Below are 26,104 nucleotides of genomic sequence, written 5' to 3'. Positions count from 1 at the left end.
CTCCCCCTGCAGTGACTGGCATTTCTCTCCCTCTCCTACCTCACCTCCCTTCCATGGTGACTACCGCTTCTCTCTTGCTTCCTCCCCTTCACACCCTCTTCGGTGACTGGCAATTTCATACTTCTTACTGATACCACCTCACTATTGCTTCCGCCATGGGTTACTGCAAATTGAGCTGATGCAGGGCTTTGAGCATCTGTGCCTGCTCAAGGCCTGCTGGCTCATGCCCTATCAGGGGCAGCAGTGAGGAGCTATCAGTATCTTGAAATGCTGGTCACCATGGAAAGGAGGATGGTAGCGGGAGAGAGCATCGGTCATTGTGGGAGGGAAGAGGAAAGAGGGAGAGTGCCAGTCGTGGTAGGAGAGGGAGAGAAATACTGGCACTGAAAGGGGGGGGGGGAGGGGGGAATGGAGAGAAATTTGTATGGTCTCGCCTAGAAGCCAAGATCCCAGTTTTTGACCTTATACAGTAATTAACAGTTTTAGAATAACATAGAGACATGTTTGACATCAGTGAACGTTATGATACTATAATCTGCACAATGTTCAGATCATTGCAGAAATTATGGGGTTTTTTTTTCTTTCTGAACAGAGCTTGAACAAGAAATAAAATCTCCAACATCTACTGACAAAAACATCAGCAAAATTAACTGTAAGTACAGATGATCATCCAAGAAGCTGCACTTGTAAAGGCTATCCTATTTCTAAGTGCTGGGTCATGTGGGTTTCTTTAATGATGTTTTGTTAGGTTTCTATCACCACTGTCTAAATTGTGCACATGAAAACAAAAAAAATAGCCTGCTTATTTTTGTCAATTTTGTTAATTGTTTTGTTAAATGTTTTTGCAAAAACTTCACTGGCTACCAGTACTTTACAGGGCTAAATTTAAAACTCTACGTCTGATCTTCAAGACCCTTAAAGGAAATGGCCCCGAGTATCTGAAAAATAGGATGATCCTCCACACACCGCCAAGGACACTAAGGTCCTCCCAAGGACTTTCACTAACCACACCCTCTCCAAAAGACATTACACGATGTGATACCCGCAAGCGAGCCTTCTCTGCAAGCATTTATAGAATATCACTAGAAACACCGATAACATGTAGGTAAATGTGCATATATGTATAAACGTGTTAGCATTCTCTATTTATATATATTTTTTAGAATTTTTACGTTATTTCCACAAACAAAAAAAAAAAGGAAAATGAGATTTCCCCAAATAGGCCACATCAAGAAGAAATATGGATCAAAAATAGGAAATAAACAAAGAGCAAGACACAAGACAGTCCAACCCAATATACAGCGAATATACCATCGAACCCCCTCCATATCAAGCAGTAATCTCAGAACAGTTTCTCCCTAACAGTCAGCAATTTTTACAATTGTGAAGGATGAGAAATAATGTACTGTTTACCAGCAAGAGTAACTAAGCATTTACAGGGGAATTTGAGAAAGAATCCCCCTTTGCTATGACTCAGAATTTTAAGAACAAGGAAGGTTTCCTACGCAACATCTTTGCTCTTAAAGAAAGATCTCTGTATTAACATTTTTGTCAGACTCAGAAGCCAAAGATACCAATAAAGTGGCTGTTGTTGAAACATTTTCTTGCGAGTCTTCCAAAAACTCTGTAAGAGTTGCAAAATGTTGAGGCAGAAAAACATCCACGTCCTCACTCCCACCCCATTCCCAACAGACCTGAAGCCCATTTCTTGAAAGGCCGTTAATATCATTTGTCTAAATAAAGGCTATCTGCATTAGAGAAAATATGATTTCTTTCAGGCACTTCCTAAAGAGAATCTCAGCAGACAGTAAGTAGGTATAGAGAAAATTCAAAATACATATATTCTTTGCTTTCAACTTAATTTTCAAGTAATTCCATCAGCAGATGCAAGGAACAAGAGCCCTTAATAAATGAAGCGGAAAGTGCCTGAATTGATGAAACCTGGAAATGCAAAACTGACATACATTTATCGAGATTAACCAGGTTAGAGCCCACATTGGTTAACTTTGAGACATTATCTTGAGAAATACTTATATAGAGAGGAAAAAGGAACCCTAAAGTAATAGCATTATGTTAGCCAGAGAGAACGGCTTAGCTTCAACACAGTCAGAAACTAAAGGGGGAGTTTCAACACTCCGTAAAGTTAAAACCTTCAGAACAGGCAAAAATATTGAACCACTTCGTTCTCTCCTTAAATCTAGGCCTTCTTTAGTCAGAACCTCAGAAATAGATTTAATTAATAGAGATATAGGAGAACTAAGAGATGCCCCATCTTTAACTGGAGAAGAGGAGTTTACAGGCATGACCCAGATTCTATATAGGTCACCCAAACTTGGGTGTCCAAATTTGGGCATTGCAAGGCAGATGCGCATGCAAAATAATGAGTTAACAAGGTGTCAACAATCAATTCTTGACGTTAATTGGCACTTCTATTCCGCATACCGTTTTTAACAAACTTTTCACAACAAGAATAATATCTCATTCAGATATAACCTACAATAAATGTTAAGTATTCTTTTCAATAAAGGAATATTAGAATGCGAATAGATAAGATTTTAATACTTTATGAAAATGACTAGACTCAGGTATTAACCGTATAAACACAGGCAAACTATTCCAAATTCTCGACCCTGAAATGCAAAAGAGTGCTCCCAAACAGCTTTCAACCTCATTTTCTTCATAGATGGAATATCTTGAGTCAAATTCTTTGAACTCCTCAGATAATCTCTTGATCCGGAAAATGAGATTGTGTTTATACTGGTGTCAATAAAGGTGTTTTTCCTGTATGGGATTTCTTTATAAACACTCCAGGAGCTGCTACTTGTGTTGTTATCTCTACTCTTCCTGATATCCTTGGATTTTCGTAGAGGTGTTTTGCCTGTTGTTGTTTGTCCTACCATAACAGAGTTCATACCATAAATACACATTGACATATAATCTTGAATTGAATGCAAGATTCCAATGCTAACCATTGCAAATTATTCAATAGAGGACTAACTTTGCTAAATTTTCCCAAAAACCAAAAATCAGCCTGGCAGCTGTATTTTGGAGACGTTGAAGACGGTCTCCCCACGCCAGGAGGAATAGTGCTGCCTGAGGGAGAGGATCAACACGAGGTCCTAGGGATCAGCTGTCCCAGGTCTCCCCGCTCCCCACGCCAGAAGGAATAGTGCTGCAATCAAGGAGACGGCCAGCAGCACTCCCAAGCACCGACGTCCATGCAGATGAGCTGCTACCCGCTGCCTCGCCACCTACCCCAATCTTCTGACCCAAGCTGCTCCAGCCACCATGCAGCGGAACAGAGGAAGAACGGCTGCCACATGGACGCGCGGTCCCGTGGCGAATAGCCTCCCGTCGATCGCACTGCTCCCGCTGCTCAGAACCTCACGCCCTGCACCGCTTGCCTCTCGCCTCTCCGCCTGCTCCGGCGAGCGATGTGAAGCGGGAGGCGCAGGAACTAGGTTCCGCAGACCCAGGCCAGCCCAGCCGAGACCGATGGAGAGGTCACGGTCGGACGCCGATCCTACGCCCAGATCCGATCCGACGCCCAGAGTCTCCCACAATACAGGGATGGAGGAAGACGACAGCGGGACCGATCGGGAAGGGATCCAGGCTGTCGGGCTCACGAAGCTGGTCACAAGGCTGCCAGTTGGTCGGCCATCTTGGATCATATAATAGCTAAACACCAACTCATCACTGAGCCACCTGGGGAGCACCTTTTGTTCCATGGAAAATCACCATTTGGCCATGCCATACATTAAACTGTGACAGCCATGAGATTTTTGGGTACCATGGGGAGAATCAAGTTAGAAATTGAAATCGATGTCAGTGTCAAAAAGGTGGGTTATTAGGGAGGATTGGAAAGTAGCTATGGGGGGAGCCAACTGCACCACTGCAGAAAAGCCATTCCAGACATTTGGTAAAGTAAGGTAGAATGCATAAAGAGGCATAAATTATATCTGACCAGCAGAGTTCAGGAGGAGTTTAGCATGACAGGATAGGTGATGTGGAGCTGCAGATCGAAGGCACCTGGGAACCTTGGGTTTGGGCACTTTGTTCAGCATGGGATGCATAGTGTGGGGGGGGGGGGGCTTTTGTAATATGTACTAGAGAGGATATAACTTATGTGTGGTCTGAACATTTGACTAGTTCCTTGGTCTGATCATTTTTTGATGATATGTGGGCATTTTGTGTGTGTGTGTGTGTGTGTGTGTGTGGTGGGGGGGCATGTTGCTGTTCATAGTATGGTGTCTGTGAGATCAAAGACAGAGATTACCTCAGAGAACCTAGTAGGGTCCTTGAGCACATGGTCTCACTTCTGTACATTAGGTACGATGGTTATCCAAGTTGTGAGCCCTTATGCTGTTCCAGGACCAGCAGTCGGTAAGCCCAGTGCTTCACCTGTGATGACCTCCGTTCCCCAGGTGTTGAGCCCCTGGGTGTTGGTGGCCGATAGGACCAAGGAGGGTTCCTGGGTGAGAGAAGAGAGGAGAGGCGATACCACAAGCAGAAAGCAGGTCCAGACAGGAGGCAGCGTCAAGTTCAGGCTCAATGGTTCAGACAGCCAGCTAGCAGAATGTAGCATCGGGTTTGAACTTAAGGATACAGGCAGGCAGCTAGCAGACAGCATCAGGTTCCAGCTCAAAGGTTCAGGCAGGCGGTTGGCAGAAGGCAGAGTCGGTTCAGGCTTGAAGGTACAGACAGGCAGAAGGCAGCATCAGATTCAAGCTTAAAGGTACAGTCAGGCAGCTAGCAGAAAACAGCGTCAGGTTCAGCCACAATGGTTCAGGCAGATAGCAGTAGAAGACAGCGAAGGGGGGCAGACTCAAGAAAAATGTCAGGAAGTATTTTTTCACAGAGAGAGTAGTGGATGCTTGGAATGCCCTCCCGCGGGAGGTGGTGGAAATGAAAACGGTAACGGAATTCAAACATGCGTGGGATAAACATAAAGGAATCCTGTTCAGAAGGAATGGATCCTAAGGAGCTTAGCCGAGATTGGGTTGCAGAGCCAGTGGCGGGAGGCGGGGATGGTGCTGGGCAGACTTATACGGTCTGTGCCAGAGCCGGTGGTGGGAGGCGGGACTGGTGGTTGGGAGGTGGGGATGGTGCTGGGCAGATTTATACGGTCTGTGCCAGAACTGGTGGTGGAAGGCGGGGCTGGTGGTTGGGAGGCAGGGATAGTGCTGGGCAGACTTATACGGTCTGTGCCATGAAAAGGACAGGTACAAATCAAGGTAAGGTATACACAAAAAGTAGCACATATGAGTTTATCTTGTTGGGCAGACTGGATGGACCGTGCAGGTCTTTTTCTGCTGTCATCTACTATGTTACTATATGTTATTATGTTCAGACTTGAGGGTACAGACAGGCAGCATCAGAATCAGGCAGAAGGCAGCGTCAGATTCAAGCTTAAAAGTACAGACAGGCTGTAGGCAGAAGAGAGCATGAGGTTCAGACTCTCAAAAGCTCAGGTAGGCAACTAGTAAAAGACAACATCACATTCAGGCTCAACGATACAGACAGGAAAAGATAGCTAAATAACAAACCAGAAGCCTCCAACAACGTAGTAGCTGAGGCAGTGAGACCCAAAACTGCTCCCCTTTAAGAGCTGTAGGCATCTGACATCAAGGGGAACATCCGCCCTCATGGGGAAGGAGTCATGCGCGCTAAGCGCTCAGCCTGGGAAAAAAAGTGCAGGCATGAGCTCACAACACCTCCTCGATCAGTGGCGCTGTGGCAACATGTGCCAAATGCACCGCTCCCGATGCCAGATTCCCCTCGGTGAGTGTGACATGTGGTTATCTCAAAACTTTGTCCTGTTAGGAGTTAATAGATCAATGGAATGTGACAGTGCCAGAGGCTTTTGAGAAGATGGCACCTATGAAGCAGATTGTGATGGGGAAGAGGAAATTGGCTCCTTGATGTAATCAGTCATTCAAATTCTTAATAGAGATTTGAGATAATTATAGCAGTTATGGAGAAAGAAGGTAGTTTGGAATCCATATGCCATGTGTTATAAAGTGACCTTGTAACAGGCAGGCAGGAATATGTGAACTGGAGGACTGATGAGGCAACAAAATAGTTAACTTGAGTTGTTTGCAGCAGTGAAGGGATCATCTGAAGAGTGCGATCATGGATTTGAACAGGAATATGCATTTTATTGTAATGACATGCTTTTATTCATAGGTAAAGTGGAGAAGATCTGTGGCCAGTAGATTATTTTTGCTGATTTGGAGGGGAATGTTGGAAAGATAACTGAAGGGGTAGATATGAAAGTGATTTATATGGTGCAGGAGTTGGGGTTTGACGTAGAGGAAGTGGAAACATTGTCTGCTGCAGTGTCCCACAGATCAGTCCAGAACTTATGGGTTATGCCTGTCAACCAGTAGATTGAGAAAGAGAAAGGGGGCTGTCTGTGATTTTCCACCTAAAGGGTCTCAGGAACCATAGGACATTCAGTATTTCTCTGTCTCCAGCGAATGGTGACGGTACCCTATGCAGCTCCTTGGCTTAAAAAATATCTGTCAGTTCCTAAACTAGTTTGTCTCTAGTTTTGTTGTGCTCACTTTTCTTTCTGATGGAAAATAGGAGGAATGAGAAGCATTTTATAAATGTTTGGAAGTCTCTAAGCCCCTTTCTTTTTCTCCCCCCTTTCTTGGTATTGGTTCTTGGGTTTGAGGTGCTTCTAGTCTGCTATTATGAGGTTTGTTCCTGATTTTGTGTGAGCACCAATTGAGTATGGGGAGTTACTGTAGCTAGAAGGCAATACATAATTGGTATGGAATCCCTTCCTTTCTCCCCTGATGCCATCTGAACTGCTGCAGTCCAGCTTCACTCTCCTAATAGCAAGTATACTGTCCTGTGTTTGCTGTTTCCACTATTTAAACCCTATCTGTCTAGAGCATTATACTCTGATGTTAGCAAATTAATGTTTCTTCAGACTGCAGTGTTTCACATTGGGGTGCTTTCCTTTAGGCTATTCTGTCATTGATTTGTTCAAAATCAATATTCAATCCCTCATGCTTAGCTTTAAAATGTTTTTTATCAGGGTACCTTTATATATTCTGCTGGTACCTTTATATATTCTGCTGCTTCTGACACAGCGTTGCTAAGGCACTGGTTTGCTCTTTTTTCTTTCCACCAGAAACTGTGTGGCTGCTCCATTTTGTCTTCCATCGATGTAATGCAGCTGACAAGCCTCCTCAGCAGATCCTTTCCTGCTCTTACTCTCATTCAAATGTATTTTATCTTATACTGAAAACAGCATTTTAACTTTTTGCTTGGAAAAAAAAGAATTGAAAGAAGTATATCAGCTTTTCTGTTGTATGCATTTGTTTGGACCAGGTGCCTTCTCCATTTTTTTTCACTCGCTGCTCTCCTGAGCTTATTCTGCCTAATGTGTTAGTTGCCGTCCTGTTGGTCTCCACGGCATGCCACCAGAGGGTGAATAGAGGGAGCTGCCTTAGTGTTTTACTTCTTTCTTGAAGTCTTAGCTACTTGCTGTTACTGTGCCAGTCACGTCATCATAATGGCAGCTGTTCAACCTCTGACAATTTCTTGAGTTCCACCCCAGCAGTTTCATCTGTATTTATTGAAAGGCAGGAACTATACTGCAGCCTTCTTGTTTCTTTCAACCAGACTACCAAAAAAACAATTTTTTTAAAGGCTCTCTCTCTTTGCTTCAGCTATCCTAGTCTTTTTCTTCTAGCAGCAGATGCATAGTTTCATTAGCATTGCAGTTTGCTTCATCAGGGGATTCTTACCATCTGAAGCATCTTTGCTTATTTCCTAGAGTTTCATCTGAGGCTTTTCAGCTGTGTTCTCAGTGTTGCCAGGTGGGCGGTTTTCCGCGACCCGCCGCGGGTTGCGGTTTTTTGGGCTTCTCTTTTGTCTTTTGGGCGTTTTTTTAGGCGTTTTTTTTCAGCAGCGGGGGGGCGGGGTTAGTGACGTTTTGGGCGGGGTTAGTGATCTGGGCGGGGCCGATGACGGGGGAGGCGGGGGCGGGGTGTCAGGGGCGGGGTTTGAGTTTGGGCGGGTTTTGGGCTGGATTTAGGCTGGTTTGGGTGGGAAAAAATTTTTCCACCTGGCAACCCTGTGTGTTCTAGGCTGTGCCTCTCTTTTCTGTTATGCCAGGCTATTTTTATTTATTTTATTTTTATTGCATTTGTATCCCACCTATTTGCGGGCTCAGTGTGGCTTACAATACATTGTGAATGATGGAAATACAATTTGTCAAAGTACGGTTATGGGTTACATTGTGAAGAGTTATGAGAAGACAAAGTCAAGATATCATTTGGGAATAGAGCAATGGAAAGTAACAATGGGGAAATCATAGGCGCCCCGTATAAGAGGCTTGGGGAGGCTAAGCCTCCCCAGCCCAGCTGTGATCTTCCCCGCGGCCCTGCCTACCTCCTTCTGTAAATACAGCCCGAGACGACTCCCGACTCGAAATCTTCTGCTGCCGCTGCTTCTGTTGAGCAGCGGCAGCCTGCAGCCAGGAACAAGACTACGATCAGCCAGCATAACATAAGAAAAAAAAGAAGCGCAGGGCCGCAGCAGCCTTCAGACATGCGCTGACGGCTCTGCCGGTCTCTGTCCCGTGACGTCAATTTCCCGTTCTGGGGGCAGAGGACAGGCAGAGCCGACAGCGCATGTCTGAAGGCTGCTGCGGCCCCGCACTTCTTTTTCTTCTTCTGTCAACGCTCCTGTAAAGCGGCCCAGCCGGAGGGAGAGAAGAGAACGTGGTCACTGGCGGGAAATGGTAGGAGGAGAGAGAGGAAGAGCAGGGGAGAGCCAGGGGACATGGACAAGAGCAGTAGAGAGCCAGAGAGCGATAGGGAGAGAAAGAGGGGACATGGAAAAGAGCAGGGGAGAGCCAGGGACATGGAAAAAAGCAGAGGAGAGCCAGAAAGAGATGGGGAGAGAAAGAGGGGCCATGGAAAAGAGCAGGGGAGAGCCAGGGACATGGAAAAAAGCAGGGGAGAGCCAGAAAGAGATGGGGAGAGAAAGAGAGGGGCTGTGGAAAAGAACAGGGAAGAGCCAGAGAGAGATGGGGAGAGAAAGAGGGGACGTGGGCAGGAGAGAGAGAGAAGCTGCTGGGGAGAAACTGGGGGAGACCCTAGCTGTCAAACTGAGAAATGCTGGCAGGATGAAAGGAGGGAGAAAGAGGAAAAATGCTGGAAGGAGGGGCAGAATGAGGGAAGATGCTGGTAGGGAGGGAAAGAGGAAAGACACTGGAACGATGGTGTGAGAGAGGACATGCTGAATGGAAAAGGGTCAAGAGAGAGAACTGTCTAGAAGGAAGGGGAGATAGAGGGAGACAATGGACGGAAGGATTGGGAGAGGGTAATGGGTGGAAGGATGAAGAGAGAAAGAGGGATGACACTGGATGGAAAGGTAGGAGAGAAAGAAGGAAGGTGCTGGGCATGGATGGAGGGGAGGGAAGTATATGCACATGGATGGAGGGGAGTGAGGAGAAATGCTGGATATGGATGGAGGGAGGGAAAACTGTTGAATTTAAGAGCTGTATCGGGATACTGAAGGATAGGGACAGGGCTACAGATGGTAGATAGGACGCATAAGGACACAGGAGGATGGTGGACACTGCAGAGAAAAAATATCAAATGGAAAGAAGACACTGCATAAAACAGAAGACACTGGGACCAAAGCGAATAGAAAAACTAAATGATCAGACAACAAAGGTAGAAAAAAGTCAGAATTTATTAACTGCAATATGTCAGCTTTTGGAAATGTGCATCTTTGATGTTTTGCATGTAAGTTTCAATTTTTCTAGTATTGCTGCATGCTGAGGTGACTTCTTGAGGTAACTTTCCAGTTCAGTATTTTGCCTTCATATCTGTTGTGTCATGTGTTTTTCATGTGATCAAGGTGCAGTATTCTGCTAGCGTGTAGTATTTTCAGCCCTTTTTGGGTTTTTTTTTTATTTTACTAGGTTGTGCACTGGTGTTAGAGCCCGGTGTAATTACAGTGCTGCCTTTCCATGCATAAGGTTGTAGCTTGTCCTGTCCTTGGAATTAGTAGTGTTATGGTTTGGTAAGGTTAAGAGTGTGTTTTTGCACAAATTTGTGCATAGTGTTTTGCAGTTGAGTAATTGTGGTTAGTACATGCTTTGAGCAACCACTTTATTCTTTGACATATGATACATATTTAATATCTAAATTTAATAAAAGGTATTAATTGTGAGTTATTTTTTACTTATTTTTTTTCTATGTTGTCAGACAATTATGGATGTAAGCCCCACCCCTGGCCCCACCCCTAACCCCACCCCCTTTATCCTCCCCAAACAGTTGGGCCACCGACCGCCTATGGGGGAAATGATAGGGCAATAGAACAATAGCAAGAGAGCATTAGGGTATAACAATTTTATCTGTGGGTAGAGTTTTAAGTGTGGTGAAAGTATGGGGAAGAGAATTCAGAAAAGAGTGTATTGATGCAATTCTATTAGTGTGTATGTGTTTCATGTGTTTTGATCCTTGCAGTAAATTTTCTCAAAGAGATGAGTCTTCAATAGTTTGCGGAAGTCGGTTAATTCGTAGATCGTTTTCAGGTTGCGAGGTAGTGTATTCCAGAATTGCGTGCTCATATAAGAGAAGGTTGATGCATGCAGTACTTTGTATTTTATGCCTTTGCACTTAGGGAAGTGGAGATTGAGGAAAGTTCGGGATGATCTTTTAGCGTTTCTGGGTGGCAGGTCTATTAAATCTGACATGTATGTAGGGGCTTCACCGTGAATGATTTTGTGAACTAATGTGCATACTTCAAAGGTGATACGTTCCTTGAGTGGGAGCCAGTGTAGTTTCTCACGTAAGGGTTTTGCACTTTCGTAGTTTGGTTTTCCGAAGATGAGTCTGGCTGCTGTATTCTGGGCTGTTTGAAGTTTCTTCAGTATTTGCTCTTTGCAGCCTGCGTATAGTGAGTTGCAGTAGTCCAGATGACTGAGTACGAGTGATTGCACTAGGCTGCGGAAGACAGATCTCGGGATGAATGGTCTTATTCTTTTCAGTTTCCACATGGAGTAGAACATCTTTTTGGTTGTATTGTTCGCGTGAGTCTCAAGTGTTAGGTGGCGGTCAATAGTGACTCCAAGGATTTTTAAAGTTTCTGAGGTTGGCAGATTTAGTTTAGGCGTGTTGATAGCGGTAAATTTATTCGTGTTGTATTGGGAGGTAAGTATGAGGCATTGAGTTTTTTCTGTGTTTAGTTTCAATCGGAATGCATCTGCCCAGGTGTAGACTTTGGTTGATTTCGTTGGAGATTTCATTAATGTCTTGTTTGAAAGGAATATATATTGTTACATCATTGGCATATATGTATGGGTTAAGGTTATGGTTTGATAGAAGTTTTGCCAAGGGAATCATCATTAGGTTGAAAATAGTTGGCGAGAGGGGGGATCCCTGCGGTACTCCACACTCGGGTGTCCATTCAGCAGACGTAGTTGAATTTGATGTGACCTGATATGAGCGTAAGGTTAAGAACCCCTTGAACCAGTTTAGGACATTGCCTCCGATGCCAAAATAGGAGACTAGCATGTATTTACCACAAACATTTTGCACTTAACTGCACATTTAATGCAAAATTTAACATGTGGTAATTGCAAAGCCTACCTCACTTTTACTAAAAAGGCCTCTAAATAAACAAAATTTTAAAAATAGAAATGAAATTAATGCCAACTATATGGCTTTACAATGTGGCATTTAAACTTATTCCAGAGTTTTGTTTACCATACCTTTAGTTCCAATCTGGTTTTTGAGTATCAAAACTGCCAGGTACTTAAAATGCCAAAAGCATGTCTTTCTGGTCACTAAAACTGAAAATAGTGAGATGTTTGGAAGTCAGTTCCAAATTTAGGTTGAATCAAGTTCAATCAAGTTCAATATTAGATCACATCTGTATAAATTTGCATACAAAGAATTAGACTGATGAAGTTCAAAAGATTTTAAAAAGTACTTGTTTTAATGAATTAAAAAAAAAAAGGTTTTTTCAAACTTTAAATGATATGAAGTAGGAAGCAATACCTACTCTTATCCGAATGCCATCATCAAATATACATGAAAGAATCCAATAAGTAAGTATGAGATTAAGAGCTGCCAAAAAGCACTTTAGATTTTAAGGTTCAAAAGAGGTAAAAAAAAAAAAACCATACAGGAGATCTTCTAAGCACCAGCAGGATACAACGGTGAGTTCGCTGGAAATCGATCTACTTGGAGGGCGAAGAAGACTAACTCCCTTCAAAAAAACCGGACAACATTGGGAAGACTAGCTAAGGTCTTACCTTGAATCTGACCCCTGAAACAAGAAAGAGCCGCTACCTGAACCTTCAGAGTAGAGAGAGACAAACCTTTTCCAAATCCTCGCTGCAGAAAATCCAACATCTGCGCTACAGAAGCCCGAAAAGGAGAAATACCAGTCCCTTCACACCAAGCTTCAAATATCCTCCAAGTGCGGGTATAACCTAGAGAGGTGGAGCGGCGATGAGACCGTAACATGGTAGCAATTACTGAAGTCGAGAAACCTCTTTTAGCTAATCTAGCTCGTTCAAGAGCCAAGCTGTAAGACAAAATTGAGCCGGGTCTGGATGTGGAATTGGCCCTTGAAATAGTAGGAACTTGTGAACCAGAAGACGAAGAGGAGCCGCCGACCGAAGACGCTGAAGGTCCACGTACCAAGGACGTCGAAGCCAGTCTGGAGCTACCAGAACTACCGGACCCCCGTGTTCTGCAATCCGCTGTAGGAGGCGACCTAAGAGAGGCCACGGAGGAAACGCGTAAAGGAGACCGTAAGGCCACGTCTGTAAGACGGCGTCTATTCCCATCGCTTTTGCGTCCCTTTGGCAACTGAAAAATTGAGGAACCTTTGAACTGAAATTGGAAGCAAACAGATCTAGGACTGGAGTGCCCCACTGTGCTACTATCAAATCGCTGAGAGACCATTCCCCTGGATCGAGAGTGTGCCAACTGAGAAAATCTGCCTGAATGTTTTCTACTCCTGCTACGTGGGAGGCCAAAATGGCTTAGAAGTGAACTTCTGCCCATGCCATGATCCTGGCCGTCTCTTGACTCAAAAGGTGACTCTTCGTTCCCCCATGGCGGTTGAGATAAGCCACCGCTGTGGCATTGTCCGAGAGAACTCGAACCGCCTTCCCCTCCAGGAAGGAATGAAACTCCTGCAGAGCCAGCCGAATAGCTCTGATCTCCAAAAGGTTGATGGATTTGGACGCCTCCAGAGGAGACCAAAGACCCTGGGTCCACCTGTCCAAGCAATGGGCTCCCCAGCCTCGGAGACTGGCGTTTGTCATTAAGGCTACCCACTGAGGAGACTCCAGCGGCATTCCTGTGACTAGATTCTTTGTTCGCAGCCACCAGAAGAGAGAGCTGCGCTCCTGGAATCTGAGAGGTAACCTCATTAGAAGAGAGTCCGTCTGAGAGGACCACCGGGACAGTAGAGACAATTGTAGAGATCTCATATGAGCCCTGGCCCAGGGGACTACCTCTATCATTGCTGCCATGGACCCCAGGACCTGAAAATAATCTCGAGCACAAAGGTCACGTCTGTGAAGTAAGCTTAGTACCTGAGACTGCAGTTTGATAATTCTGCCCTGAGGAAGAAAAACTCTCCCCTGAGCCATGTTGAAGGTAACCCCTAAATAGTCCAGAGACTGAGAAGGAACCAGGCTGTATTTGGCTGTATTGGCTGCAAAAAATTTATACCACTTGATCCGTAACCTGACGACTCTCTTGATGAGTCTTCGCTCTGATTAACCAGTCGTCTAGGTGCAGGTGAACTAGGATTCCCTGCTTTCTGAGAGCCGCTGCTACCACAACCATAACTTTGGTAAAGGTGCGCGAAGCTGTTGCTAGGCCAAAGGGCAGAGCTCGAAACTGGAAATGGCGACCTAGAATCGCAAACCTTAAAAACTTGTGGTGAGCCAGCCGAATAGGAATATGTAGATAAGCTTCTGTCAGATCTAAGGCCGTTAGAAACTCTCCAGCCTGAACTGCCACTATAACTGATCGAAGAGTCTCCATTCAAAAACGTGACTCAGAGCTTGATTGACCACTTTGAGATCTAAAATAGGACGAAAGGATCCCTCCTTCTTGTGTACCATAAAGTAAATGGAATAACAACCCTGTCTGTACTCGGAAGAAGGGACTGGAGAAATAGCCTGAAGATCTAAGAGCCTTTGTAGAGTCTCCCGAACCGCGCTTGCTTTTTGACGAGAACGACACGGAGCCTCCAGAAAGGCGTCTGAAAGAGGCCTTGCGAATTCTAAGGCATAACCGTCACGAATGACATCCAAGACCCACTGATCTGAAGTAATGTGGGCCCACCTCTGATAAAACTGAGAAAACCGAGCTCCTACAGGAACCAGAGGAGAGGCCCCCACACCTTCATTGGGAAGAGCGAAAGGGGGTTCAAAAACCAGCACCTGAGACTCTACCTCCTCTGCGGAAACCGCGAAAGGACTGAGTCCTACTAAACATCTAGACCTCTGAGCCTGAGCTCCGCGCCCAGCATAAAATCTACGGAAATCTCTCGCCCTACCACGACCAAAGAACCCCGACCAGATAGACGAGGCCTATCCTCTGGAAGGTGAGGAACCTTAGAATCTCCCAAAGAATGCACCAACTTATCCAAATCCTCTCCAAATAAAAAAGAGCCCCTAAAAGGAAACTTACTGAGTTTAGACTTGGAAGCCGCAAACGCCGACCAACCTCGTAACCAAAGAGATCGGCAAGCTGCGACACCCAAAGCCAAAGACTTAGAAGAAGCTCTAAGGAGATCATACAAGGTATCTGCTAGAAAAGCAGATCCCGTCTCAATCTTAGCTACCTCTACATCAAAAGCAGCGAGATCGTCCATAGGTCTATCTAGGACACTTTCCGCCCAGCGAAAACAGGCTCTGGCCACCAAAGATCCGCAAATAGCCGCCTGCACCGCCAGAGATAAAACATCAAAACTATTCTTAAGCAGAGAATCTAACCTCCTGTCCTGAACATCGCAAAGAGCTGTTCCTCCGTCCACAGGAACAGTTACACTTGGTAACCGCCGATACCACTGCATCCACCACCGGAACTTTAAGAAGAGCTCTGTCTACTTCTGGCACAGGGTAGAGGCGGGACATGGACCTGGCTGGACGAAAAGCAGAATCTGGAACTTCCCATAAGTTTTAATGACGTCCCAAATATCCTGATGCATGGGAAAAGTTTTTGTTGAAGATCTAGAACCTTTAACTAACAAGTCTACCTTACGAATCTCTGGAGTCTGAGGTAGATCCTCGAAATGCAGAGTAGATGAGACAAGAGATATGAGCTCCTGCAAATCTTCCTTATGAAAAACCCTAGCTACTGAAGGATCTTCCCCTTGGGAAAAGAAACTGTTTCAGAATCAACAGGAGACTGATCCTCCAAAAGATCCTCAGCCAAGCCATCCTCTACTTCCAAGAAGGGAATATCTTGATCTTGGTCAGAGAAAAAAAAATCAGTCTGTGAATCGTATCCTCTAAACCTCTTAGCAGGAGGAAAAGATGTGGAAAACTCCTTTGAAACTCCTGGCCCTAAACCAGCCTTTTTCATCAAAAAGGCCTGGTACATCTGGAGGACAAACTCTGGGGGGAAAACCCCCTTCTTGAGACCCTCCAGACTGTACCAGAGTCCCTGGCTCTGCTTGCACTGCTGAAGACCAAGAAACAGAGCCCTCACGAGAAGAAACCGCCAAATTCAAAATGGCGGCCGTTTGCGCCAATTTCGCGGTTCCTGAATCTAGGGCAGAGGAAGAGGCGTCTGAGGAAAATTGAACTGCCTTCGCCGAAGCGGCAGGCAAAGACGGCGACTGAGAATCCTCTACTGCAGTACAAAATTTACAGGATTCAGAAGCGCCCACGCCCTGGCGCTGACAAACTAAACAGCTTCTGAGGATCCATTCCTTCTGAACAGGATTCCTTTATGCATATCCCACGCATGTTTGAATTCTGTTACTGTTTTCATCTCCACCACCTCCCGCGGGAGGGCATTCCAAGCATCCACCACCTCTGTGAAAAAATACTTCCTGACATCTTTCCTGAGGCTGCCCCCCTTCAACCTCATTTCATGTCCTCTCGTTCTGCCGCCTTCCCATCTCCGGAAAAGGTTCGTTTGCGGATTAATACCTTTCAAATATTTGAACGTCTGTATCATATCACCCCTGTTCCTCCTTTCCTCCAGGGTATACATGTTCAGGTCAGCAAGTCTCTCTTCATACGTCTTGGAACATAATAAGATCACTGTGTCTGCACCCTTCCCCCAAACTCCTCGCCAAATAGCTACTGCATCCTTCAAGCAATTTCATTCTAATATCTGCCTATGACAGGTTGTGCAAGTTCTGCACAAAAGACACAAGAAAAACAGCCCTGGGGGAACCTCAAGAAGCAGGAAAATGTTGGCAAAAGCCAGCACAGGCTCTTGATTACACTGGATTGATAAATTGGATAACTGTGCTATAATGGAGCCTTTGTAAAGGATCATTTTGTGTTACTTGTTGTTAGAAAAGTTGCATTAATAAAGTTAGAAAAATGAGAGCAGGACCAAGCATGCCCAGTTGGGAAGGTGCAACAGCCAGCTTGCAAACCACCTGGTAGCACAAGCCTAAATGTGTGAAGCAAGAATAACAAGCCTTCACTGTTGAGTTTATGTGAGGCCAATCTGACAAATCTTTCCAACTGACGAAGAAGGGCAACCTTCGAAAGCTAATCAAGAAATGTATTAAGTTATGTCCAATAAAAAAAGGGTATCATCTCATTTTTTTTCCATGTGAGGCCAAGGGAATAGTACAGCCAGGAAGCCTGAATTTACAAAACAAAGTATTCTGGCTGTGATATAATTGCTGCAGAAAAGGAAAGGAGATTTGTGTTTGGATGGAAACAAAATCATGAAATAAAGACTTCAAGCTTTCACAGTACAGGGTCGGGAATGTTCACAGACTGCACCTGAAGCAAACAAAAAAGTTACCAACAGGCTGAAAACCAAGATGAGGGGAAAGTTTCCTCTTTGGATCAAAAACGCCTTGGTGAATAAATATGCTATCTATACACTGACTTTTGATGCCACCTTATTCTGACTGAGTTGTGAAGATGTCATAGATAGAGCTTCCTGTGACCTGTTACTCACAATTTTCATATGTCCTTGACACTTGGAATCCTTATTTCTTTTATTTACTGTATATAAACAGGCTGGGCAGAGGAGTAGCCTAATGCTTAGAGCAGTGAATCATGGGTTATTCTTTCGTAAAAAAAAAAAAAAAAAAAAAATTTTAAGAAACATCTCACATTTTCTTCACCTAACTCCATTAAAATTTCCCAAACTAAATTTAAACCTTTTCCAGCCAGCACCATCCACCCAAACCCTGGAACAGCCTCCCCAGAGCCCCAGGAAAAAAACATGTAATATATCTTACCAAATATTACAATACACTAACTGAATTTCAGTAGATGAAGATAGAGAATACAAGCTGCAGAACTGTCAACAAGAAGAGCAATAAAAACATCACTCTGATTTGTTTTAAATTTACTACACTGTAGTTTAATCGCATGCCCCCTAGTCCTAGTATTTTTGGAAAGCGTGAACAGACGCTTCACATCCACCTGTTCCACTCCACTCATTATTTTATATACCTCTATCATGTCTCCCCTCAGCCGTCTCTTCTCCAAGCTGAATAGCCCTAGCCTCCTTAGTCTTTCTTCATAGGGAAGTCGTCCCATCCCCGCTATCATTTTAGTTGCCCTTCGCTGCACCTTTTCCAATTGTGCTATATCTTTCTTGAGATGCGGCGACCAGAATTGAACACAATACTCAAGGTGCGGTCGCACCATGGAGCGATACAACCTTGTCAAACGCCTTTTGAAAATCCAGATACACAATATCAACCGGCTCCCCTTTGTCCACATGTTTGTTTACTCCTTCAAAGAATTGAAGTAAATTGGTCAGGCAAGATTTCCCCACACAAAAGCCGTGCTGACTCGGTCTCAGTAATCCATATCCTCGGATGTGCTCTATAATTTTGTTTTTAATAATAGCCTCTACACAGGGGAAGGACTGAGAGGTGAATTTGATATTTGGAAAAAGAAGCCGTTAAGCTGTGTCTGTGGGAAAGTTGTGTTGTTTGTGAGAGTTCTGAGTTCAGTGCAAAGTTTGGAATCTGACTTCAGATTAAAGAAAATCCAGCACTGCCTGTGTATGAGTGTGCTGTATTCTCAAGATAGATCTGATAAAAGGGTATTATTGTGGTTTTATGTGAAGTCTATGAGAGGGAATGTTGAATTACCATTTGAATATGGAATGGGTTACTGTGTGAGATCCCTGAATGCAGTGTAAAAGTCTTCTGCAACATTATAGAATAGGGAATTAACAGTGAGAAATAGGTTTTGAAGTGAGTACTCCTGAAAATTATTTTGTTTAAAATAGAGAGTGTGGCCACAGTATTGAGAACTGATTAAATGTCACCAGAGAGGAATCAGTTCCTGGACAAGCACAGGGAGTTCAGGGTTTTGCCTCCATTTATTTTCTTTATAAGTGAGGTTAGGAAGAAGAACTCTATAGATCATCCGCTGAAGGATTTCCAGATGAGCTCCAACGCAAGAAAGACATCACCTAAATAAATTCAACTACAGTTAAGTGACATTGCCAAGGGTGTTGAAAGAAATATATTATTTTTTCACAACATCTTAAGGGAAACAAAGGAACCGAACATCAAATAGCAAAAATCCATGAGATCCCTGCAAAAACACCAATAGTGCACACAAAGACTCCAATTTTTACATCAGGAAAGAGAATAACAACAAATATCTGATTTTGATAAAAGACAATTTAAATACTTATCTGAAAAGGTTCTTTTCTGCCTTTTTAGGTGAAACAGAAAAAGTTAAGGGTATATATGTAGTTCTACATTTGAATGTTGAATATGTGTCAGGCTTCTTCCCTGGAAGCACTGGGTTTGTGAGCCCTTGGACCACTACCGTGGCAGGCAAGGTCACCTTCAAAGCAGAGACGAGGCAAGGCTGGACTGGAACCCCGGACTGGAGTTCTGCACTGGAATACAGGGTCGCTTTACTCATACTACCCCTCTCCTCAAGTCGCTTCACTGGCTACCTATCCGTTTTCGCATCCTGTTCAAACGTCTTCTACTAACCTATAAATGTACTCACTCTGCTGCTCCCCAGTATCTCTCCACACTCGTCCTTCCCTACACCCCTTCCCGTGCACTCCGTTCCCTGGATAAATCCTTCTTATCTGTTCCCTTATCCACTACTGCCAACTCCAGACTTCGCTCCTTCTGTCTTGCTGCACCCTATGCCTGGAATAGACTTCCTGAGCCCCTACGTCTTGCCCCATCCTTGACCATCTTTAAATCTAAATTGAAAGCCCACCTCTTTAACATTGCTTTTAATTCGTAACCACTTGTATCCACTCGCCTCCACCTACTCTCCTCTCCTCTTTCCTCTACAGATTAATTGATTTGTTTGCTTTATTTTTTGTCTACTAGATTGTAAGCTCTTTGAGCAGGGACTGTCTTTCTTCTATGTTTGTGCAGCGCTGCGTGCGCTTTGTAGCGTTATAGAAATGCTAAATAGTAGTAGCAGTAATACAGAGGACTGGAACGCACCGGACGGGTGCGCACTGGACTGGACTGGAACCCACTGGACTGGAACACACGGGACCTTAGACGATGCAAAGGCTCTAAGTGATTAATAAAGCCCTTCAACACCTGAGGAGCAGCTGCAGCCATCAGTAAGCAACTACGGAGACTGTCCAGGCAAAAACAAGAGAGACAAGTCCGGCAGCCTGGAAGAACCGGACTGGGCTAAAGTCTGGAATGGGTAGGAACAGCAAGACAAACTATGGCAGCCACTGGCTCTGGCCACCAGCGGGTGAGAGGAGCACAAACCAAGGAGCAGGCAGAGCACACACAGAACATAGAGAGACTTAGAATACCTAGGTGCAGCACAGAGGAGCAAACAGAGCCAGGCTGGAGACAGAGGTAGAGCTAACTCAGGCAGCACCCCCAGGTGCAGTAGAGTGGAGTAATTAGAGCCATGCTGGAAGCAGCCAGCACACAGAAGGAAAACTGCTCCAGAAAGGATAGGCAGAAGCCAACTTAGAAGCTGACCACCAGAAATAAGGTAAGTCTGAGGGTGGTCACGACCACAGACGTGACAATATGTTATTGCAGTTCTATTAAGCCACACACTAATTGTGAATTTGAGTTTATTTGAATGAAAATTTGCTTGCATTTGTATTCAATAAAGAAAAAGATATCTTGCAAATCTGAAAGTTTTGTCCTTCCATTTCAGGAACCAATCCTAAATTTAGCTTCTTTTCCTCCTTTATTCCTTGAGAGTAAAGGACGAGGTTAGTTTATTTGTTCTACTCCCTCATAAGTACATAAGTAATGCCACACTGGGAAAAGACCAAGGGTCCATCGAGCCCAGCATCCTATCCACGACAGCGGCCAATCCAGGCCAAGGGCACCTGGCAAGCTTCCCAAACGTACAAACATTCTATACATGTTATTCCTGGGATTTTGGATTTTTCCAAGTCCGTTTAGTAGTGGTTTATGGACTTGTCCTTTAGGAAACTGTCTAACCCCCTTTTAAACTCTACCAAGCTAACCGCCTTCACCACGTTCTCCGGCAACAAATTCCAGAGTTTAATTATGCGTTGGGTGCAGAAAACTTTTTCTCTGATTTGTTTTAAATTTACTACACTAGTTTCATCGCATGCCCCCTAGTCCTAGTATTTTTGGAAAGCGTGAACAGACGCTTCACATCCACCTGTTCCACGCCACTCATTATTTTATATACCTCTATCATGTCTCCCCTCAGCCGTCTCTTCTCCAAGCTGAAAAGCCCTAGCCTCCTTAGTCTTTCATCATAGGGAAGTCGTCCCATCCCCGCTATCATTTTAGTCGCCCTTCGCTGCACCTTTTCCAGTTCCAGTATATCTTTCTTGAGATGCGGCGACCAGAATTGAACACAATACTCAAGGTGCGGTCGCACTATGGAGGGATATAACAGCATTTTAACATCCTCACACCTGTTTTCCATACCTTTCCTAATAATACCCAACATTCTATTCGCTTTCCCTCGGCTGTGAGTGTGTGTTCCCTGGATATTCGCCATGACTACAACAACAGGTATCTGGGAGCACATCACTACAGTCTAGCTGAGAGGGGTGGTAACCGTATGTACTTTATAAATGTGCATTTGCTCCTCTTTGAGATCAATCCGTCATTTCAGAGGGGGCATCTCTACTCAGTACTGGCATTTAAAATTTTTACTGTCCTCAGTTTTGGCTTTCATCTCTGCCTCAGTTTTAAGTAGCCAAGTGTTTCTCCTCCTAGACACAGCTCTGCTCCAGAACTGCCATGTTGCTTAATGCAAACCTAACACAACTGAGTCTCACATGTTGCTTAATACAAACCTAACACTGCTGAGTCTCACATGTTGCTTAATGCAAACCTAACACTGCTGAGTCTCACATGTTGCTTAATGCAAACCTAAGAATACTGAGTCTCACAGTCTTAATTCAGGAGTGCCTATCTTCTCAAATTCAGCTGTGTTATCATAGACTAGAGCTGTGGTTATTTTTCAGATTCACTTTGCCACATCTTTTCAGGCTCCACTATGATTTGTCTTCACATGTGTTTATCTTTGCAGACTCAGCTGAGTATCTTTACATACTCAGTGGTTCTTCCTGTCACAGATTTGTCTAGATTGCAGAGCAGAAGAGTAGTCTAATGGTTAGTGCAGCAGTCTGAGAGCCAAGGCACTTGGGTGCAATTCCCATTTCAGCTTTTTGTGATTCAGATAGACTTTTCTTTATAGGTTCAGTTTGGCATCTCTAATTCAGCTAGACTTTTCTTTATAGGTTCAGTTTGGCATCTGTAATTCAGCTGGGATTATCTTCTCAGTCTGAGTGCTTGACTCTGCTTATCTGCACTGACCTAGCTGAACATGGCTTCACAAACTCACTGGTGTTTAGCCTTTCTCAATTACATGAATTTAATATCAAAGATTCCATCTTCTTTACCTTGCAGACTCGTATTATCCTTGAAGTGTATACTCTCCTTTTTGTCTATACCAGAATCAGCTAAAACAAAACCTCAGATACTGCTGACTTTGAGGTACCCTTTCCAAGACAATTTAGTTTTCTGCCACGATCCCGCTGTGCTTTTCCTTGTAGATCTGTGAGTGAGTTATTCCCACATAATCAATTCTGCTTCTTCTCACAGGTTCAGCTACACTTTCCCTTAGAGAATCATTTAGGCAACTTCTCACAAATCTATGGGAAATATTCTCTTGCTTTCAGGAAACCTTTCTTCCAGAATTGGTGGACCTTCATCTTCTATAATTTGTTGGATCTCTCCTCATTAAATCAACTGGGATGACTTTAGCAGAATTGCCTGAGCTTTCTCAGCTTATATAATAAAAAGCACCTCCAACGTTCTGAAGCTGACTCCGTGGCACTTAAACCTTGAGCCATTCGTGCTCTCCGTGTGATGAAATGATGTCGGCACTTCCTGGTACGTCACCAGCGATACTAACCAACCACAAGAAAGCAACACGATCCACAGGAATCGCACTCGCTCTCATAGCCCACCCTCAGAGCCCTCCCGCCCTTGGAGCACAGCTAACGCGACGTCAAGAGAAGGAAACAAACACAGGAATTGCACTTGCTCTCATAGCCCCGCCCTCGGAGCCCAGCTAACACGATGTCAAGAGAAGGGACAAACCACAGGAATCGCACTCGCTTTCATAGCCCCACCCTCGGAGCCCTCCCGCCCTTGGCGCTGATCTGAACAGCCAGCTGGCTACGTTCCTCGCGCCCTGTTCCGCCCTCCCGCCCCTCGTGCCGTGTCCTGCCCCCCCCCCCCCCCCCCCCCACAGACGCAGCACAGAACAGTACTACAGGCTCCTATAAGAAGCAAACTAAACTCACACTGTCACACTGATTCCAGCATTGTTTCTACCTTCAAACTGCATTTCAGAAAGAGCAGGAAAGATCTCAAAGTGGGGGAGACGAGATCAGAGGAAACCTTGAAAGAGCACAGCAGCTCAGAGGACAGTAGAAGATGCAGAGCGGACGGCAAAAGGCTACGACAACGTACTACAAAGCAGCCATACAGGATACCTGAAATAGAGAAATAGTCACAGAAGCAACAAAGAAAATAATAGAACCTTGGGACAGAAATAAACAAACAAACACACAAATGCCCGAAAGAGAGAAGATATCGGAAGGGAGAAACCACAGAGCAGAGGGCAGAAAAGATTCACCAGGCAGCAGTCTCACAGAGAGTCTGTGTAACGCACACATACTCTCACACTCTGTCTGAACCACATTCTCTATATCAGCACACACACTCGCACCCACACTCTCTCTCTCTGTCACACACACACACTCGCACATTCACTCTCACACACACTCAGTCAAACATACACACTCTGAGGAAACCTTTCTAGCGCCAGTTTCATTTGTGTCAGAAATGGGCCTGATTTACTAGTTTCAGTATAAATTGGGTTTTGCCCACTCTTGCTCAGTTGAGGTTCCCCGTTCTCTTGTCAGAATCAGATGGGCTTTATCCTCGCAAGCCCAGCTGTGATTATCTTTGCTGCATCAACTGTGCTTACTTTACAGAATCAGCTGTGCTTAGCTTAGTTTTAGTCACATTCAGTTAACTGGTTTTGGCCTCACAAGAGCAGTTGTATTTTCTCTTGCAGTTCCATCAAAGCTTGGCCTCACAGAACTTGCTTAATACAGTTGGTTGTATTTGGTCTCATATGATCATTTATGTGTAGCCCTGTACAGTTAACTGAGCTTTTTCCCCTCGGTCAACTATGCTTAGCCTTGATCATCCACCTATTTTGCACTTCACACTGTCAGGAGAGTTTACTACCCAGAATCAGTTATTTGGTCTCCAAACTGAATAGAATCACCTCTTCATTGCTTGTTTTGCTAAGCAGTTCTTTCTTCTCATGAGATTGGTAGCGGTTCACCTTTTACTCTCAGCAAGATTTTTGCATCTGTGTATTAACGATGTTTCACTTTCTTAGTACAAGCTAGAGCGTTGAATCCTCTAATGGAACTCTTATCTCAGTAGCTCATATAATTGAATTTCTAATGTACTTTTCATATAGCTGGTTTTCAGTTGTTTGCTGCATCTTGGAGTCATAGTTTTGGGTGAACTTCAGCCATTTTTATTGTTATGCATCTCAATTTCAGTCTCTCAATATCTGCGGTTTTATAGTCTTTCAGTATTAGCTGTTTTCAATTTCAATGTCAGCTGAGCATTTTTCACTACTGCTGCTGTTTCTCTAATCAACGTACTTGGGGTACAGCATAAGACTGTCTTGCCTTCTTCAGTGTGGCACCCTCACATGTGTCTTCACAGTATCGGCTACATTTCAGGTTCTACCTAGCACTACTTCATCTACTTCTTCAGCCTAACAATGTTACTGACTTCTACCCTCTTATTCTATTCTTCTTTGGCTTTTTGGTACCAGCCGTGATTCACCCTTTCACTGGCTATGTTCATAGGCTTATCAATGGCTGTTGTGCCTCTATTTTTCAGTATTCTATGCCATTAGGCCTTCAGTCTCTTTAGCGCCTTTCCCTCTGTGTTTACACTCTGGCATCTTCTACATGTTGTAGATGTTCATTTTCCACTTTAAATTTCTTTCTCTTTTAGTTATAGCCTTTCTATTCTTTGATTAGGATGGTTGGACTATAGGTATACTCTCCCACCCTATTTGAACTGCTTTGCTACATCCCACAAGTTCTGGCCTGACCTGTGGAATAAGGAAGGAAGAATTATCTTTTATCTGATAATTTTTTTTGTTTAGTTCCAACAGATCTGTCGAGATGCCCACTCTTGCAATTTATATACTTTTCTTTCTATTGCATAGGTCATTCTGTTCACTGGAGAAACTTTTTTTTTGCAGCTATATATACACTAGCTATTTCTTTGATAGCAGAGTTTTTGCCGAGGACAAGCAGGCGGCCCATGACACAGGTGGAGGTTTGACAGGGTGCTTTGACAAAAGCAAACCTCTCATGAAGCAAACAACTAGAGGCTGTCCATAGATGGGCTTACCATGTACACATTGATGATGAGCTCTAATTGCACTGAGGTGAACCCTTACGTAGTTGGTCTTGAGACTCTGAAAGGTGTAGAAGATATTCAAGCACGGTCTGTGTAGGGCAGGCAAGGGGATTTAGGGCCCTGCCTCACACCAGAGGGCAAACCACCTCCATTTAAAAGAGTAACAGTAGAATCTTTTCTGGAAGCCAGCAAGACCCGGGAAACACCTCTGAAAGACCCGAGTAAGCAAATTCTAGGCTCTCAACATCCAGGCTGTGAGGGTCAGAGAGTGAAGGTTAGGATGCAGAAAAGATCCCTCATTTTGCCTGATGAGGGTCGGAGAACTCTCCAATCTCCACGGTTCTTTGCAGGATAACTCTAGAAGAAGAGGAAACCAGATCTGCTGAGGCCATTAAGGTGTGATCAGAATCATGGTTCCACAGTCTTACAGTTTTTTCCCTCAAAGTCTTCCCTACAAGAAGAATGGGAGGATACATATACAGAAGGCCTGTCCCCCAATGAAGGAGGAAGGCATCTGACACTAGCCTGTCGTGAGCCTGAAGCCTGGAACAGAACTGAGGAACATTATGATTCATGTGAGTGGCAAAGAGGTCAACCGAGGAGGTGCCCCACGCTCGGAAGATTTCTCAGGCAATGCCCATGTTGAGGTACTACTTGTGCGGTTGCATAACCCTGTTCAGTCTTTGGCCAGGCTGTTGTTTTTGCCTGCCAGATAAGTGGCTCGATGGTACATGCCATGCTGGCGAGCCCAGCGCCACATCCGGATGGCCTCCCTGTTTGGCTTTCAGAGCGTTCCAGATCACACGAAGCTCCTGGAGATTGATCTGGAGATCTGTTTCCTAGGGGACCAAACACCTTGAGTGTGAAGCCATCTACATGAGGCCCCCCCCCCCCCCAAACCCAGGAGAGATGCAACTGTAATCAGCACTTTCTGTGGCTGAGGAATTTGGAATGG

General features: G+C 44.5%; 1 protein-coding gene across 2 annotated transcripts in view; it reads left to right on the top strand.

Moving 5' to 3' along the window:
- The window catches only part of RYK (receptor like tyrosine kinase), a 1,372,566-nt gene that overhangs the window by 425,083 nt on the left and 921,379 nt on the right, over positions 1–26,104 (top strand). For both annotated transcript variants that reach the window (XM_030217203.1, XM_030217202.1), the window contains exon 5: positions 593–652. In XM_030217203.1, the coding sequence (XP_030073063.1) occupies positions 593–652 (60 nt within the window). The remainder of the gene's footprint in view (positions 1–592; positions 653–26,104) is intronic.

Source organism: Microcaecilia unicolor, chromosome 10, assembly GCF_901765095.1.
Source record: "Microcaecilia unicolor chromosome 10, aMicUni1.1, whole genome shotgun sequence".
NCBI lineage: Eukaryota > Metazoa > Chordata > Amphibia > Gymnophiona > Siphonopidae > Microcaecilia > Microcaecilia unicolor.
The sequence above is the reverse complement of the archived record's forward strand: the minus strand, read 5'-3'. Positions and strand labels throughout refer to the sequence as shown.